This window comes from Brienomyrus brachyistius, chromosome 9 (assembly GCF_023856365.1).
Source record: "Brienomyrus brachyistius isolate T26 chromosome 9, BBRACH_0.4, whole genome shotgun sequence".
Taxonomy (NCBI): Eukaryota; Metazoa; Chordata; class Actinopteri; order Osteoglossiformes; family Mormyridae; genus Brienomyrus; species Brienomyrus brachyistius.
This window is the reverse complement of record NC_064541.1, coordinates 8,146,416-8,163,751: the sequence shown is the minus strand read 5'-3', so window position 1 is coordinate 8,163,751 and position 17,336 is coordinate 8,146,416. Positions and strand designations below refer to the sequence as shown.

At 49.8% G+C, this 17,336-nt stretch overlaps 1 protein-coding gene across 6 annotated transcripts in view; it reads left to right on the top strand.

Annotated features, from left to right (window-relative positions):
- Positions 1 to 17,336, top strand: part of LOC125748508 (plectin-like) — a 137,190-nt gene that overhangs the window by 5,535 nt on the left and 114,319 nt on the right. For 4 of the 6 annotated variants that reach the window (XM_049024729.1, XM_049024732.1, XM_049024731.1 and 1 more), the window contains exon 2: positions 10,457 to 10,649. In XM_049024729.1, coding sequence (XP_048880686.1) covers positions 10,460 to 10,649 — 190 coding nt within the window. In that variant the 5' untranslated portion in view covers positions 10,457 to 10,459. Of the gene's footprint in view, positions 1 to 10,456; positions 10,650 to 16,237; positions 16,472 to 17,336 lie in introns of those variants that run through there. The other 2 variants (XM_049024744.1, XM_049024738.1) reach the window with 2 other exon arrangements.

Sequence of the window (17,336 nt, the reverse complement as noted above, 5' to 3'; positions counted from 1 at the left end):
TTCTTGACGCGCTAGTAACTAACCGTCTTGCTATCGCACATGTCTGCCTTTTCCTGGGCCCATAACCTGTTAGCATAATTACGTCGACAGCGCATAACCTTGCCTTCTTGCAGCGGAATAATAATTCTAATGATGAGTACAGCCACTTTGCTCTGTAGCCTTTATCGGCCTAGTTTATTAATCACACGAACAGACACATCGCTTAAGGTACAACACTCCACACTTCGTGAGTGTTAACATACAGAACAAGAAAGACATTCCCTTATATAGGGGGTGCTGCCAAAAGTATACGCCCTACAAACACTGCCACCTTTTGGTCATGTGTTGGTACAGTTATATGCAATCATACATTTATCAACACAGCGGCATTCATTTTGACACCCCCAACATCCATCCTCCTAAAACTTAATTGCAGTTTATAATCAGTTTGGACATTATTTTCTAAGGATGGAGACAAGAAAATGGAGATAAAGACTTTAACGATGGGTATTCCATCCATCCATCCATCCATCCATCCATCCATCCATCCATCCATGGCCTCATGACATACTGATTGAATTTTGCTGCCCAGTAGAGATTCCCATAATGACTTTAGCAAAGCTAAACATTTTCGGACTCCTGCCCCCCCAGCTGCATTGTCTGTTACAGGGTGAATCTTAAGGCCTGCTGTGTGTCACATCCTAAATTAAAGCAAGTGTCTTGGTGTTAGCAAACCACTTGATTTTTGTGACTCCTTGGTAGACGGATCACGGTACTGCATTCTCCTCAGAGCGATGGTCATTATTTGTAGTGAGGAAATGCTCTTCAGTTCCCCTTTCTACCAGCCATTGCTGCATTTTCAGCATGAGCTCTGCTGCCTGTTTTACGTCACAAGCAGCCGTGCAATGCTCCGGTTCACCCAGCAGGAGTCACTCTACTGATGAGCGGACACTTTTCCATCTTGAGGTTGGAGCACATTGCTGGAACACGGCTGAGGGCTGGAATTCTTCTTCCTGTTGCTCGTGGTTTGTGAGACTTGCGTGAGCTGGCTTTTCACGCTGCGCCTGTATAAGCACGTCGGCCCAGCACTGCAGTGGAGCTGCACAAACTCCTGCGTTGGGCATCAGAACCACAGCGAGCTCCTCTGACTATTATTAGACTGACCCACATATAGGGGAAGGTGGGGGGAGGGGTTCGATTTATGATATAGATCACAGAGAAGAGAGTTACAGTTATTTGGGAAGACTTTCTGAAGTGAGGGCCATCCTCACATTTCAGTGGGGGTGGGGGGGCGTGTATATCTAATTGGACCCATGGCAGAACTGGCACAGGTCCTGGATATCTATGCTGGAGGAAATGGCCTTACAGGCAAAGACAACCTACCCCCCCACCCCCACTCACCCCAATCTGTTTCATATTCATAAATCTAATATCGCAGGTCTTGTCTTTTTATTATGAATAAATTCTGCATTTCATGGAACTTCACCGGCATGCAGTCACCTGGATAGAAGATGCAAATGTCTGAGCTGCAGCACCCATCCATTTGCATTTAGCTCCAGTTGCTAAAAGATAAATAAAAATGGCCCATGTCTAACAAGATAAGCGACAGCCGTATGCTTGGCTTCCCAGCCGTCGGGAAGATTATCTGAAAAAGTTCCCCAATGCTTGTCAAAAGCATCCATGTTGGTATTTCAAGTGGATGCTAGCGAATCGATCTAGCTCAGTGTGTCCAGAGCTGCCTGTACACCGTTGCGCGTACATCGCTGCGCGTACACCGCTGCCCGTACACCGCTGTGCGTACAACGCTGCCCGTACACCGCTGTGCGTACACCGGTGCCTGTACATCACTGCGCATACTCCGCTGCCTGTACATCACTGCGCATACTCTGCTGCCCGTACATCACTGTGCGTACACCGCTGACCCATACACTGTTGCGCGTACACCGCTGCCTGTACATCACTGCGCGTACACCATTGGCCGTATCTCACTGCGCGTACACCGCTGCCTGTACATCACTGCGCGTACACCGCTGCCCGTACATCACTGCGCGTACACCACTGCCCGTACACTGCTGCGCGCGCATCACTGCGCGTACAGTGCTGCCCGTACATTGCTGCGCGTACACCGCTGCCCGTACATCACTGTGCGTACATCACTGCCCGTACATCACTGCGCGTACACCACTGCCCGTATACTGCTGCGCGCGCATCACTGCGCGTACACTGCTGCCTGTAGATCACTGCGCTTACATCGATGCCCGTACACCGCTGCGCGTACACCGATGCCCGTACACCGCTGCGCGTACACCGATGCCCATACACCGCTGCGCGTACACTGCTGTCCGTACACCACTGCGCGTTTGAGCAGACACGTGCGCTAGCACACGTGCAGAGAAGTTTTAACCAGCCTTAAGGCTCCTTGCTTCTACCTCATGTTGATGAGTTGATGGAATACTATGTTTTGACTTGTCCTCAGTTCTCCTCAGACGCCATTCCAGTGGCGCCGATATGCTAAAAGATCAGCAGTGAGAGCACCCTGGGAAATGTTACTGGTGCCATGAACAGTGTTGTGGCGTGTCTGTGTATGGATAAGTGCTTCTTCATGTCAGCTGCCACTCATACTGGTGTAGGAGTGACACGGCCCTTTTGGGAAAGGGACTTAGCGTCATAAACACTTTATTTCAAGTTGATCTTCGTTCAGTCGGTTTCCTCGCGCATGTGGGTCAGAGTGAACCCTGAAGATGGTGCCTCTTAGAAGCTACGCTAATGATGTTTCTCTTCCAGCTCCTTATCCAATCACATGTTTTTGCTGCTTTTATTTCCATCCCCTTTTGTTCCCCTTTTGTTCCCATTGATTTTCATTCCCGCCATGGTTTCTGAGGCTGTATTCAGTCACATGGTGATCGACCATTAGGGTTGACATCTATTTCGTTTGTGGCTCATAATTAGGGATAATAAGCCGCTGAATAGCTAATAAACAAAAGCTCCAGGACTCGTCTGATTGGCTACTTGGCTGCTTTGGTTCGCACCTTCCCTCGGTCTTAACTGAGACTGTAGCAACAGCGAGAGACAGTGTATATGAGACAGATTGTACTGCGCTGTCAGTCTCTGGTCTGACCTACTTCCCATTGGTCACATTATTGGTTCTCATCAAGATGTGATGTCACAGTAATGCCGCCATCCTCGCTGGTCAAGCCACTTTTCACTCATTACATTTTTCCATTCCAGGTTCTGGGTATAGTGTGTTTTAAATATTTAATCTACAAATGAATTTTTGAATATGCTTCTATCCATCCATCCATCCATCCATCCATCCATCCATCCATCCATCCATCCATCCATCCATCCATCCATCCATCCATCAATCAGTTCATCCATTTTACGTACCAGCTTGTCTAATGTAGGGTCATGGGGGTTCGGAGCCGATCCCAGAAGCTACGGGCACAAGGCAGGGAATAATCCAGAATGGGGAGCCAAATCATTTTCGGGGGACCTGAAAAATGACACGTTTTTATTACATTGTGGGGAACACACACACACACACACACACGCACACACATATCATTCACGCCTGTGTGCTATTTAGTACCTCCAGTTAACCTCAGCATGTTTTTGGACTGTGGGGGGGAAACCGGCGGAAACCCCACGACGACATGGGGAGAACATGCAAACTCCACACATGAGCCAGAGTGGAAATAATCTAGTGGTTAAATTGCCTATTCATGTCTCTTAAAGAGCCTTATACTGTTCTGATGCTAAAAAACTATTAACTTAAATGCCATCCATCCATCCATCCATCATCTCCCGCTTGATCCGGGGTCGGGTCGCGGGGGCAGCAGCCTCAGCAGGGAGACCCAGACTTCCCTCTCCCCGGCCACTTCGTCTAGCTCCTCTGGGGGGACCCCGAGGCGTTCCCAGGCCAGCCGAGAGACATAGTCTCTCCAGCGTGTCCTGGGTCTTCCCCGGGGTCTCCTCCCAGTGGGACATGCCCGGAATACCTCCCCAGGGAGGCGTCCCGGAGGCATCCTGATCAGATGCCCGAGCCACCTCATCTGGCTCCTCTCGATGCGGAGGAGCAGCGGCTCTACTCTGAGTCCCTCCCGAATGACTGAGCTCCTCACCCTATCTCTAAGGGAGAGCCCAGCCACCCTGCGGAGGAAACTCATTTCGGCCGCTTGTACCCGCGATCTCGTTCTTTCGGTCACAACCCAAAGCTCATGACCATAGGTGAGGGTAGGAACGTAGATCGACTGGTAAATCGAGAGCTTCGCCTTTTGGCTCAGCTCTCTCTTCACCATGACAGACCGATGCAGCGCCCGCATGACTGCCGACGCCGCACCGATCCGCCTGTCGATCTCCCGCTCCATCGTTCCCCCACTCGTGAACAAGATCCCGAGATACTTAAACTCCTCCACTTGGGGGAGGACCCCATCCCCAACCCGGAGAGAGCACTCTACCCTTTTCCGGCTGAGAACCATGGTCTCGGATTTGGAGGTGCTGATTCTCATCCCAGCCGCTTCGCACTCGGCTGCGAACTGCTCCAGCGAGAGCTGAAGGTCACGGCTCGATGAGGCCAACAGAACCACATCATCTGCAAAAAGCAGAGACCTAATCCTGAGGTCACCGAACCGGACGCCCTCAACGCCCTGGCTGCGCCTAGAAATTCTGTCCATAAAAACTATGAACAGAATCGGTGACAAAGGGCAGCCCTGACGGAGTCCAACCCTCACCGGGAACGAGTCCGACTTATTGCCGCCCATGCGGACCAAACTCTGGCACCGGTCATACAGGGACCGAACCGCCCTTAAAAGGGAGCCCGGTACCCCATACTCCCGGAGCACTCCCCACAGGACCCCACGAGGGACATGGTCGAATGCCTTTTCCAAGTCCACAAAACACATGTAGACTGGTCGGGCAAACTCCCATGAACCCTCCAGAACCCTGCTGAGAGTATAGAGCTGGTCCACTGTTCCACGGCCAGGGCGAAAACCACACTGCTCCTCCTGAATCCGAGGTTCGACAATCCGGCGGACCCTCCTTTCCAGGACCCCCGAATAGACCTTACCAGGGAGGCTGAGGAGTGTGATCCCCCTGTAGTTGGAGCACACCCTCCGGTCCCCCTTCTTAAAGAGGGGGACCACCACCCCGGTCTGCCAGTCCAGAGGTACTGCCCCCGATGTCCACGCGATGCTGCAGATGCGTGTCAACCAGGACAGCCCCGCAGCATCCAGAGCCTTGAGGAACTCTGGGCGAATCTCGTCCACCCCCGGGGCCCGGCCACCGAGGAGCTTTTTGACCACCTCAGCGACCTCCACCCCCGAGATAGGCGAGTCCACCCCCAAGTCCCCACACTCTGCTTCCATATTGGAAGGCGTGTCGGTGGGATTGAGGAGGTCTTCGAAGTACTCCCTCCACCGACCCAAAACGTCCCGAGCTGAGGTCAGCAGCGCACCATCCCCACCATAAATAGTGTTGATGCTGCACCGCTTTCCCGCCCGGAGCCGCCGGATGGTGGACCAGAATCTCCTCGAAGCCGTCCGGAAGTCGTTCTCCATGGCCTCACCAAACTCCTCCCACACCCGAGTTTTTGCCTCAGCGACCGCCAAAGCCGCATTCCGCTTGGCCTGCCGGTAGCCGTCAGCTGCGTCTGGAGTCCCACAGGCCAGAAAGGCCCGATAAGACTCCTTCTTCAGCTTGACGGCATCCCTTACCACCGGTGTCCACCAGCGGGTTCGGGGATTACCGCCGCGACAGGCACCGACCACCTTGCGGCCGCAGCTCCGGTCAGCCGCCTCCACAATGGAGGCACGGAACATGGCCCATTCGGACTCAATGTCCCCCGCCTCCCCCGGGATATGGGAGAAGTTCTGCTGGAGGTAGGAGTTGAAACTCTCCCTGACAGGGGATTCCGCCAGACGTTCCCAGCAGACCCTCACTATACGCTTGGGCCTGCCAGGCCTGGCCGGCTTCCTCCCCCACCAGCGGAGCCAACCCACCACCAGGTAGTGATCGGTTGACAGCTCCGCCCCTCTCTTCACCCGAGTGTCCAAAACATGCGGCCGCAAGTCCGACGACACGACTACAAAGTCGATCATCGAACTGCGGCCTAGGGTGTCCTGGTGCCAAGTGCACATATGGACACCCTTATGCTTGAACATGGTGTTCATTATGGACAGTCCGTGACGAGCACAGAAGTCCAATAACAAAACACCGCTCGGGTTCAGATCGGGGGGGCCGTTCCTCCCAATCACGCCCCTCCAGGTCTCACTGTCGCTGCCCACGTGAGCATTGAAGTCCCCCAGCAGAACAAGGGAGTCCCCAGGAGGAGCGCTCTCCAACACCCCTTCCAAGGACTCCAAAAAGGGTTGGTATTCCGAACTGCTGTTTGGCGCATAAGCGCAAACAACAGTCAGGACCCGTCCCCCCACCCGAAGGCGGAGGGAGGCTACCCTCTCGTCCACTGCGGTAAACCCCAATGTACAGGCGCCCAGCCTGGGGGCAATAAGTATGCCCACGCCCGCTCGGCGCCTCTCCCCGCGGGCAACTCCAGAGTGGAAAAGGGTCCAACCCCCCTCAAGGAGACTGGTTCCAGAGCCCAAGCCGTGCGTCGAGGTGAGTCCGACTATATCTAGCCGGAACTTCACAACCTCGCGCACCAGCTCAGGCTCTTTCCCCATCAGAGAGGTGACATTCCATGTCCCTAGAGCTAGCTTCTGCAGCCGAGGATCGGACCGCCAAGGTCCCCGCCTTTGGCCACCGCCCAGATCACTTCGCACCCGACCCCTTTGGCCTCTCCCATGGGTGGTGAGCCCATTGGAGGGGGGACCCACGTGCCTTGTTCGGGCTGCGCCCGACCAGGCCCCATGGGTGTAGGCCTGGCCGCCAGGCGCTCGCCATCGAGCCCCACCCCCAGTTAACTTAAATGCATTTTAACAAAGCAGTACAAATGAGCATAATTTAGATGTATAAACTAAGCACTAATGGGCTAAGAAGCATAATTTTCTATAATCAAGGGGCATAACTAAACATATGAGAAGGTCATGGGTTCCAAGCCCCATTTGTGTGGCTGGTTATACAGTCTGGGGAGTGACCACAGTATGTTCAGGGATTGCAGCCGAAAGGACAGCTGCTGCGGATCCATTAGATAGATACATTTAGTGATAAAAATCCTGTGTAGCTCAGCAGGAAGCACCAGGCTATCCACATTTTGCACATCACAAAAGCATCCACTAAATAAATAGATGAAATGGTAATTTAATTTGACACTTGCATCATGTTATTGTAGTTCATTACACCATATGCATCATATAGATATATGCAATAAAAAATTAATCATACATCGTGCTGATTTAAAAAGGGCCGTAACCTGATATTGGGTTAGAGGTTGGAGGACAGACAGGTGGATGGCTAACTGAAAAGCTCAGTGCTATTCAAGCACTTCAGGTGAAGCACATTCCTTAAGAGAGACCTACAGGCCGTTGATTAGCCTCACAAAGCCTTAACCGTGATGCTATGTTCTGACTCACACATCCTTCCTTGAATTATTTTAGTCTATATCCGGCTGGGTAAAGGCGGTACCCCCCGCAGGCAGATCCTTAATAGTACCTTGCTCCAGCTGAATCATGCATATTCTGATTCCTGTAACAAGTACCCACGGCCGCACTATATAAGCCGAGGCGACATGCAGAACCTTAGCATTGCAGAAACAACCACAGAAGGAAAGCAGAGGTAGACAGACCAGGCCCAGAAAGCAGAAACCCAGGCCGAGATTTTGTTTCAGCCAACCAGCTGAGTATAAAGAGTCACAGACGGAGAGTATTTCATTGGTTGGTTGCAACAAAATCTTGGTCTGGATTGTTACTCGCTGGAGATGGACTGTCTACCTCTGGAAAGTTTACAGCGCTAGTGTCTTAATTTTAAGAGGGTGAAAATCTGCAGAAAAGTCTTAACTGGAGATAAAATAGCATTGACATGGGCTGTAGTTGGTGCTGGGGAGGGTAGTTGCAGTCTTTAGCATCTGCAAAGCCTCACTTACCGCTGTTCTGAAAGCTCATTTACTCACTGATGTCGATGTTCTTTTATGAGTGCTGGGTTGTGCTACGACAATAGACAGTCATTGAATTCATTTCTAAACAAGGCACATCTTTGCTGAGTGGGAGGGGATGTTGTCGTAGATACCATTTAATGAAGAGCCTTGGATGCTCGAAAGAGAAGCTTGGAGTGTTATTCACTGGGATTAGTGGGACCAGACCTAATTATGAAATCCTTCTGGTTAATTATTTGTCTGGAAACGACATATGTCCAGAGCGATTTGTGTGTTATCCAGTCATGCAGAAAACATCAGGGCTCTAGGTCTGTCTAGTGAGGGATGGCTGTGCTTGTGCGTGGGGGTGTTCATGACTTTGAGATATTTTACCAGGAGGTTGGTCCTTTGTACGTCTGATGTCAACGCAGAATAAAAACATTTAACATGCCCAAGGCTTGTTTCTCCTCTAATGGAAAATGCTTACAGTAAGTGAAACTGAGCGGTAAAAATGCCATTAACAGCAGCCCTCATATCTGCAGTATAACTTATCTGTTTATTTCGCTGTTTGCAGAATGTCAGGCTTTGCTCTCTCTATCCCTGAAAGATTCACACTGTATCTCCTCTAAGAATCAATCTGTTGTTTTCTTTAGCTACCACGCCATCTTCTGCCTTCTCATATACAAAGCGCCGTAACATCCTAACAATTTTATCACATTTATGGCTAATAGTTTGGTTAACCACCATATTTACCAAATGGTACCCGTCAGGAGACCACAATTGGAAAGTTTGCCGATATTTGTTGTTTTCTGCTGGGCATTTGGATGGCGCTTCTGGCTGGCCACATCAGCCCTCACGCAGCCCTGTCTCGCTGGCTCCGAGGCAACAAGGAGCGCAAACGTTCTCCCATCTCGCCCCTTTGTTTTCTTCTCACCTCTGCGACGTGTTGTCATGGCAACCCGGCCACAAGATGGTGGGAAGCATCCTACTTCCTGCCGCCCACAGTAATAAATCACCTTCAGTCGACTGAACTGTGCATGTTAATGCTCCCCCCCCCCCCCAGGTGGATATATCGTCTATGTGATCAGGCTGCGGCTGTTTTTGTTTTCCCTCTGTAAAGGCTGTGCCTTTTCTGTGATTAGATCAGCCCCATCCGTAATACATATCCCCATTATGTACCTAAGGTTGATTGAGGGCAGACATTTTTAATGTCAGTTCAGGCTCAACTAGTGACTCCCAGTGAAGAGTTTGTGTGTGTGTGTGTGAGAGAGAGAGAGAGAGAGAGAGAGACAGAGAGAGAGAGACAGAAAGAAAGATTTGTTTGTACTTGTGTGTATGTTTGTGTGCTTTGAGTTTTTTGTAAAGCCCAAAATCGCTGTGATATTAGCTTGTTTTACTCTCTTGATCAATACTTTATGGTCCTTTATAGAAATAATTCTGTAAGGTTCAGTCATGATCACGATATCAGCTTTCAAAGAACCATGTGAAAACAGTGACTGACTGATATTATGTTTGTGTGACGATTCATCTGCAGGATGTAAGTTAAGCTCTGGTAAACACCCAGGTTTATGAATAAACAGAACTGTCAGTTATTAAAGGCATTTTTGGGGCAGCATCTTGTAGAAATAACCGATGACAAGTTTTTGAAGCTTTCTGAATTGGCTTTTTTAACTTATTCCCTTGATTTTCAGAGTTCAAAGCCCCTAACATGCCTTCTGTTTGTACATTTGTACATCCGTTTATGCATGTGAATATTTTACTGAAGGTATTTATGTATGTAAATTGACCGACTCTTCATTTGAAGATCACAGGGAGAACATGTGTATTCTTTTTTGACAAAACAGGTATTGCGATTCATTTATAATGCATATAGCAAAGCCCTTTTCGTGCTCAGCGTCATATTTCATTTATTATTTAGGCCGCGAGTGTCACCGTTCAGCTGAAGCTGGAGTGGGGGTATGGCAGGGGGGGCCGTTAGCCATCCTGATGTGTGTTGACATTATGAGGGCTGCGCAGATTCTGCTCTCTTTACATAGATCACTCCTCCTCTGTCAGCCAACACACAGCCATTCCCCTAACCCTGCTCAGAGAGGGAATTCCCACCAACCTGTAGTGGGAAATGCCCTTTAGGTTTTTCGTCTCTCAAGTGAGGATTAAACATTTAACTACAAAAAACAAGCATTTGGAAATGTGTAATGGTGTGTGTTTCCAGGAGGTGGGTTGATGTCAATGAAAATGGCTGCAAATTCATTGGAATCGTTAGCATCCATTTGATTTTTCAGTAATAGCGGTTGTTGTGCATTAACCTTCTATCCCACGCTTCTGTCGGTTCTGTTGGTCATGCTAATACAACAGTAAAGTATGTTTCTGCATGTAAATAATTTGCTGACAGGACACACTGGGTGGAGATGCTCAGTAGTGACCCCTAGTGTTTCACTGTGTCTTTCTCACCAGGCCATGGCAGCGCAACGGGAGAAGAAATGGGATGACAGGGGATCGGAAGGGAGCTCCTGGGGAGACATTAGCCCCCCCTGCCCTGGGGACACGTTGCCGTGGAACCTGGACAAGCACCAGAGAGTGAAACGCTCCAAGTCGGCCTCTGGAGATGTGCTGGATCCGGCAGAGCGGGCCGTCATCCGCATCGCAGGTGGGGGGGGCGTACCTCGTTTGAGTCACTAACATGCGTGACCACACAGGACATATCAACATATGAACACACATATGCATGTCAGACACCAGCTAGCTCCACCCCCCGACGGCTTAAAATGGCCAGGGTGTGAAAACGTGACGTATTCTGTTTGAGCGGCTGGCAAGTTGGCTGGAAACCGCTCAGCTGTAAACAAATAATGTCAGCCTGCCAGAGGGAGGGGGAGGGGCCCGCCTAGAGAGAGCAGACAATAGGGGGTGTGTTGGTGACATCAGCCCCGAACATTGTGTGATGTGGCAGAAATACACATGAATGGCTTAAGAGACATTAGGTCTTATCACTCGCTTAATGCTCATAATTATGCTTCTGAGCAAGATGATTTTCATTCTTGTTTTTTCAATGATATGGTACTAATGTGGTATGGTACTGAAATGCTGTGGTCCTAATTGGTGTGCTACAGAAATGCTGTGGCACTAAAAGTGTATGGTACTGAAATGCTGTGATACTAACGTATTATGGTGCTGAAATGCTGTGGCATGAAAGAGGTATGGTACTGAAATGCTGTGATACTAAAGTATTATGGTGCTGAAATGCTGTGTTACTAAATTGGTGCCGTACTGAAATGCTGTGGTACTAAAGTGGTATGGTGCTGAAATGCTGTGGTACTAAAGTGGTGTCGTACTGAAATGCTATGGTACTAAAATGGTATGGTGCTGAAATGCTGTGGTACTAAAGTGGTGTCGTACTGAAATGCTGTAGTACTACAATGTTACAATTGTGACATGGTATGGTACTGAAATGCCATGCAACTAAAGTTGCAAAGAGGTATGGTACTGAAGTGTTATGGTACTAATATGGCATGGTACTGTTAGGGTGCTGAAATGCTACACTATACTATACAAATGTAAATGTCAGATTACAGTACTTAAATCTTTAATAGACCTTTACCCTAAGTAGCCAACATCATTCATTTTGGATGTTGCTGGAGGTCTTTTGAGTGTTGAGCCTTCGAGTCCCACTGTGGACAGAATTATGGTGCATGTTGCCTTCTGTGAGTGGCTTGATTAATTCCAGTATGTTGAATCAGGCAGTGATTGAAGTAATAGCAGCTCTTTTGGGTTTCAGAACTGTGTTCCCCTGTCATATGGGCTTTAGATGTGCAGGTGATTATCCCCAAGATCCAGTTGCCTCTTCCGCCTTTGTGTGTTAGCCCCACTTGGCCTGGAAGTCTGTGGAGACTGTTAGCGATGTCCACAGCATCCCCGCTTCATCACTCCACCCTTTGTGAGGCCGTCTTCTCCTCACCTTTCAGAGCAAGGTGTTTCTGGGGCATCAGAGGGGTGCCTTGGCTGCCGGCCATTGCTGCCTCACAGCAACGTAGCAAACTCAACCGAACGCACGAGTCTAGCTGAGCCCAACTCGGCCAATCATGGTAGAACGTGCTTCATGGTTTCCGATGTCATTGCGGTCCTTTAGACTTCCTGCAGAAGGCAGTGGAGGTGTTTGTCAGGGTGAAAGGTCATCTCGCACCCATACTAGGAAATGTGCTGATATATAAGGTCATTCAACCTCAGGTGAGGCTGAGAAACAGAAGGGATGTTCAAGGCTGCCGCCGTGTGGCTGGCTTTGATCAGGCAGGCTTGGGCTGCTCTGATGCCCTTGTTTTTTCTTCAAGCAGCCCTCCCATGCTTCACTGTGGGAGCATGCTGCTCATGACCATATTTGGCAGGAGGTCAGTGTTGTGGGCGGGGGGGGGGGGGGGGTGGATGGGCTGACCTGCTGGCCAGCATGTGATCGGTTTCAAATGGGCATGTAGTGCAGATGTACGGACAGCCTACAGCATTTTAAAAGTGTGAGGCAGCCACCTGTCTAGCTGACACAACACCCCCGTTCATCGCCATGGGGACACGCCGCAGCCATGCCGGTCATCGATCCCTGAGTGTAAATGTGCCGACCTTTGACCCTGGGCCAGCTGGTCTCGCTATTCTGGCCAACGCCTTGCACCTCCTGGCCCGATGGGTGCGGATCGCTGGTCAGCAGACGCGCTGAAAGGCGTGGGACGCGCTGTGTGGTCCGCAAACGGAATGTTCTAGAGAGAGGAGAGGGGTTACCGCAGATGAGACCCTCCCTTAAATACCTTTCCATATCTTCCTGCTGGAACCATGGAGACCAGATTATTTGATTACATTTGATTACTCAGTTACCTCGAATTACACATAGTTTGTATTTGTGTTGTGTCACATTGTTACATGATGGTGTGACTGTTTCACATTTTGATTAAAGAAATTCGGTGGAAGAGCCGTTCCCTAGTTTGTGTGTGAAATGTGATCATTAAACAAATCATTGTGAAATCAACCAAGGAGTTTGTTCTCCTTCATAGCTGTGTTGTGTGTGTGAAAGATTTAAGGTCCAAACAGCTGTTATGTTTCACACTGCTGGTGCAAATCAGCTCATGCCTTTCTGAGAGCAAAACTTCCCACCCCCCCCAGATCCGTTGACTTCCCTGCCTGCAATACCCTCAATGTCCACAGTGTGGCAGCAAGTACACTGAATCACACAAATGCTGGAACAAGCATGGAAACCAATGGAAGAAGGGGTTCATATTTCGGTTTACCCATAATTACTCCAGCAGAAAGGCTTTTTTTTTCCTCTGAAGCTTTTTTTTTTCAAATACATGAGTACTTTCAGCCAGCACAGAAGCATGTGAGCTGGAAATGAGTATAGAATTCGATTATAAACAAAGGCTGCTCACGATGAGAGCTGGAATCTGCTTGTTTTGTCATAGTTAAATGAGCCCTTTTATGGAGCCTGTAGACTGGGAAATGGTGGACAAATGAAAGTTTGGGAATGAGAAGCTGAATTCTTTATTTAAATTTCTGATGAGTACCCCCTACTGGACTGGATGATAATCAGTATGTGCCATTAAACGTCGTAATAATGAATTGTTTCTTTTCCCCAAATATTAGGTTTCAGAACCTGCGGGTTACAAATAGTACTAAGAATGTGCTAGAACCTATTGTCGTGATTCACTGTCACTCTGTATATGTCTGTGCTGAACTGGGTACTATTGGCGAACAGGATAAACTGGGGCATTTCTGTTGTACCTTTGAATAAGACGGTTAAGCTGTAATTTTGTAAGCTGTGGAAACTGGTGTCAAACTCCGCTGGCTAACTGGAATACTGCAGGCTAACGATATGAGGATGCTTACCTGAAACTAAACAAAAGAAAGTCATTAATGCAAAGCCCAGAGAATGGAGACCCTGGGCTGCGTTCCTGGAGGGCCGCACATCTGCCTGTTGCTAGAGAAATGGTGCTCAATCCATCACCGTGTGTCCGTAACTTCTCCGGCATTTTGAATGTAAATGGGACTGACGGCTGACATTTATAGCTTATTTGCTCTCTGTGTGTCACTAAAGGTGTGGGGCTACGTTATGTCTGTGGTTTACAGACCTGCAGAACACAGTGATGAATATATCTGCTGGATGTATTACCAAAGCGAAACGGTTGGAATCTCTGATTCCTTAGGTACTGCTGTCCTCTGTGGAACTTACCTGGAGATCTTTTGGTTACCAGGCAACATCCCAAACCAGGCCACTGTTTACAGTGAGATCTTCTGAGGACCTGTTGCGTCATTGTCACGTAGGAGGCCGGTCTCACTTATCTGCATGGATCTCGTGGTCAAACGGATGTTTCATTCCTTAACACTTTGTCGCGAGTGATGTAGTTCGACTTGTTAATCCAGCTGGACATGAAACAGGAATCGAAACTTCAACCAGCAGTAGTGGAGGTATGGGGGGGATGCTGCGGAGGGGGGGGGGGGTGCTGGATTTGGCCCAGGAGTAACCAACAAAAGGACCAATGGGAACTTGGATAAGGCGGGACAGAAAGCCTCACCTGGCTAGTGTCCTGTGTCATGTGATATCTGTGAAATCACAGAAGAACAATGTGATGTGGAATTCAGCTGAACAGGGAACGTGCTGTATTACTTACGACTTCCATGCTCTTCAGTTTCATATCTGGTACTGAAATGGATTCTGCCAGCTCCATCTGCTTGTAGGTGTGCTTGCCATCTTGTAGTGTCACATTATAGGGTGAGTGAATCAGTGCTGTGAGTGATGTTGGTGGATTTCGGTGTCACTGTGCGAGGGGGGAGGACACACATGGTAAATCCTCCAGAATAGTGCAGGTATTTTTGCCACAGGTGACAGTATAGCAGATGCTTTTAGGTGGCTGGACTCCATTCAGCTTCTAAATGGAATTTCTAAAGGCACTAATGAGTGTGAGGTAGCAGACAGCATTCTGGCTACTGGACCTTCTCAGTGGAGAGCAGTTGAGGTCCTGTTGACCAGCAAGGTGCTTAGCCTGAGCAGTGAGGTTACAAAGAGTCTGTCCGTCTGTCCATCCATCCATCCATCCATCCATCCATCCATCCATCCATCCATCCATCCATCCATCCATCCATCCACCGACCGTCTAACTGCTTATACTGCTCCTGGAACCTGGTAAGAAAGCAGACATGTAAAATTAGAGTCACTTTGCAAAGTAGCTTCACACATCAGGTTTCTGTCACACACACACACACACACACACACACACACACACACGCACACGCACGCACGCACACACACAAACATAAAGATGTAGGCTCTTGTTCTCCTGCATCTACTGAGCCCTAGTCCTGTAGAAAAAGATTTGCATTCTATTTTTATAGCCCCCAGAAAGTACACTTTCCACTTTCCTTTGGCGGGTAAGCGGGTGGGCTAAGGCGTGGAGGGAGGGTGGGGGGTGTTGGAGTTACATTTTCCATGTTTGTCTTCCCCTGATATTGCAGAGCCAAGATTTGCCCTCTAGGCTGGGACTCGATTCGGGAACATCCCTCTCTATCCCTCTCTGCCGTGCTCCTCAGTCAAGGAGCGATGTTGGGCTTTGGAATTTCAAGGTGGGGGGGGGGGGGCGGTTTCAGAAAGGGTAGTGGTGTGATGTGGAGTAAATACAGGCAGGCACAGGTCATGGGAAAGTGACTGTACAGACGGCGATTCCAGTATCCCGGGAAGTACAGCGTGTTTGACTGAAGCCTTCATGATGGGTGTGTTACAAATGACGGCGTGTGCAGTCCGTGTTTATTTATAGCTTCTTCATTACACAGCTTCTGACGGGAAGCCCCCACGTTCTGTGGGTGTCATTCCTCGATGCCGTGTAAGATCGGAGAGGAGACTGATTTTGGCCTGCGTGTCTGCTGCGAGCTACATTGCTACAGTATGCTTTGGATATGATCCTCCATCACAGGTGCATTATGGGAACAAGCTGCCATTTAGTCAAGGTCAAGGTCTCTGGCCCTCACAGCAGTTTGTTTGAGCGGCGCATGTCCTGCGTTTGCTCAGTGCCCGGCGAACCTCTTGTAAATGTGTGCGTGTGGGGGGGGGGGGGGCTGCTTGCCTGGGTCTTACTACTGCATCTGTGTGCGTGCCTGTCTCTTTAAGAGGCGGGGTTTGACATGTGCAGCGTGGGTATTTCCATGTCTCAGTTTGGGAAGAGGAGGGGAGGGGGCCAGCAGTGGCTGCGGTGGAATGAGACCCAGAGTGAGAGAGAGAGGAGAAAGACAGAGAGAGAGAAAGAGAGAAGAGCGACTGGCTGAATTCTGACAGCCCAGCAGGCAAGAAGTTGCTCCAGTCAGGAGGGAAGGCAGAAAGAAGAAGGGGAGATAAAGGGGAGCTGCTTCAGGTGACGGCCATGGCCACGTTTGACCCCCCTGTCCTTCCCCCCAATGCGGAGGAGCAGGATTTCGTCCAGGCTTACGAGAACGTCAGGGAGAGATACAAAGGTAAAGGGGTCTCACTGGAAGGCCCAATGTGTGTGTGTGTGTGTGTGTGTGTGTGTGTGTGGGGGGGGGGGGGGGTCTTGTCAAGGTGAGGGCGGGCAGCCCTGACCCTGAGCATGGGCTCTGTTTGAGCCGTTCCCCGTGGCGTCACTCTGGAGGTTTGGGCATCTGTGAGGACACCTGTGAGGGCACAGAGTGTGAGCGCTGTGTGGTTTGGGCATCTGTGAGGACACCTGTGAGGGCACAGAGTGTGAGCGCTGTGTGGTTTGGGCATCTGTGAGGACACCTGTGAGGGCACAGAGTGTGAGCACTGTGTGGTTTGGGCATCTGTGAGGACACCTGTGAGGGCACAGAGTGTGAGCGCTGCGTGATTTGGGCACCGTGCCCCAGCCCCTGTACGGCACGCCAGCTTCTGCACCGCTTCCGCCATCGCTGTCGAAAGAGGTCAAAGGTCAGCGGTCAGTCCCGCCAAAGTGCAGGAGCTCAGGGACTTTGGGGGCTGTTGTTGAGAGCATTATTGCCGTTCTGAAGCACCTGTGATGGAGGGTCACCCCCCCACCACTTAACAGTTGATACAGCATAGAGACCCCCCTCCACTCTCATGACACCTATGTGTCTGTGTGCCAAACAGTATCACACACTTTAGTATGTGTGTGTGGGACACACACCTTTCACACTGTGTGTTCCCAGAGAGCTTTGTCTGACATCTCCTTAATTGCTTAAAAGTAGGAATACAGAACTGCATTGTTGCTGTGTTTTGGTGGCAATACTTAACAAAAAACTGTGGTACGTTTTGAATGATGGCATATGTCAGTCAAAAGATCACCATGCAATCTTAATCGTGACTTGAGGATTTACACCCCGTCTC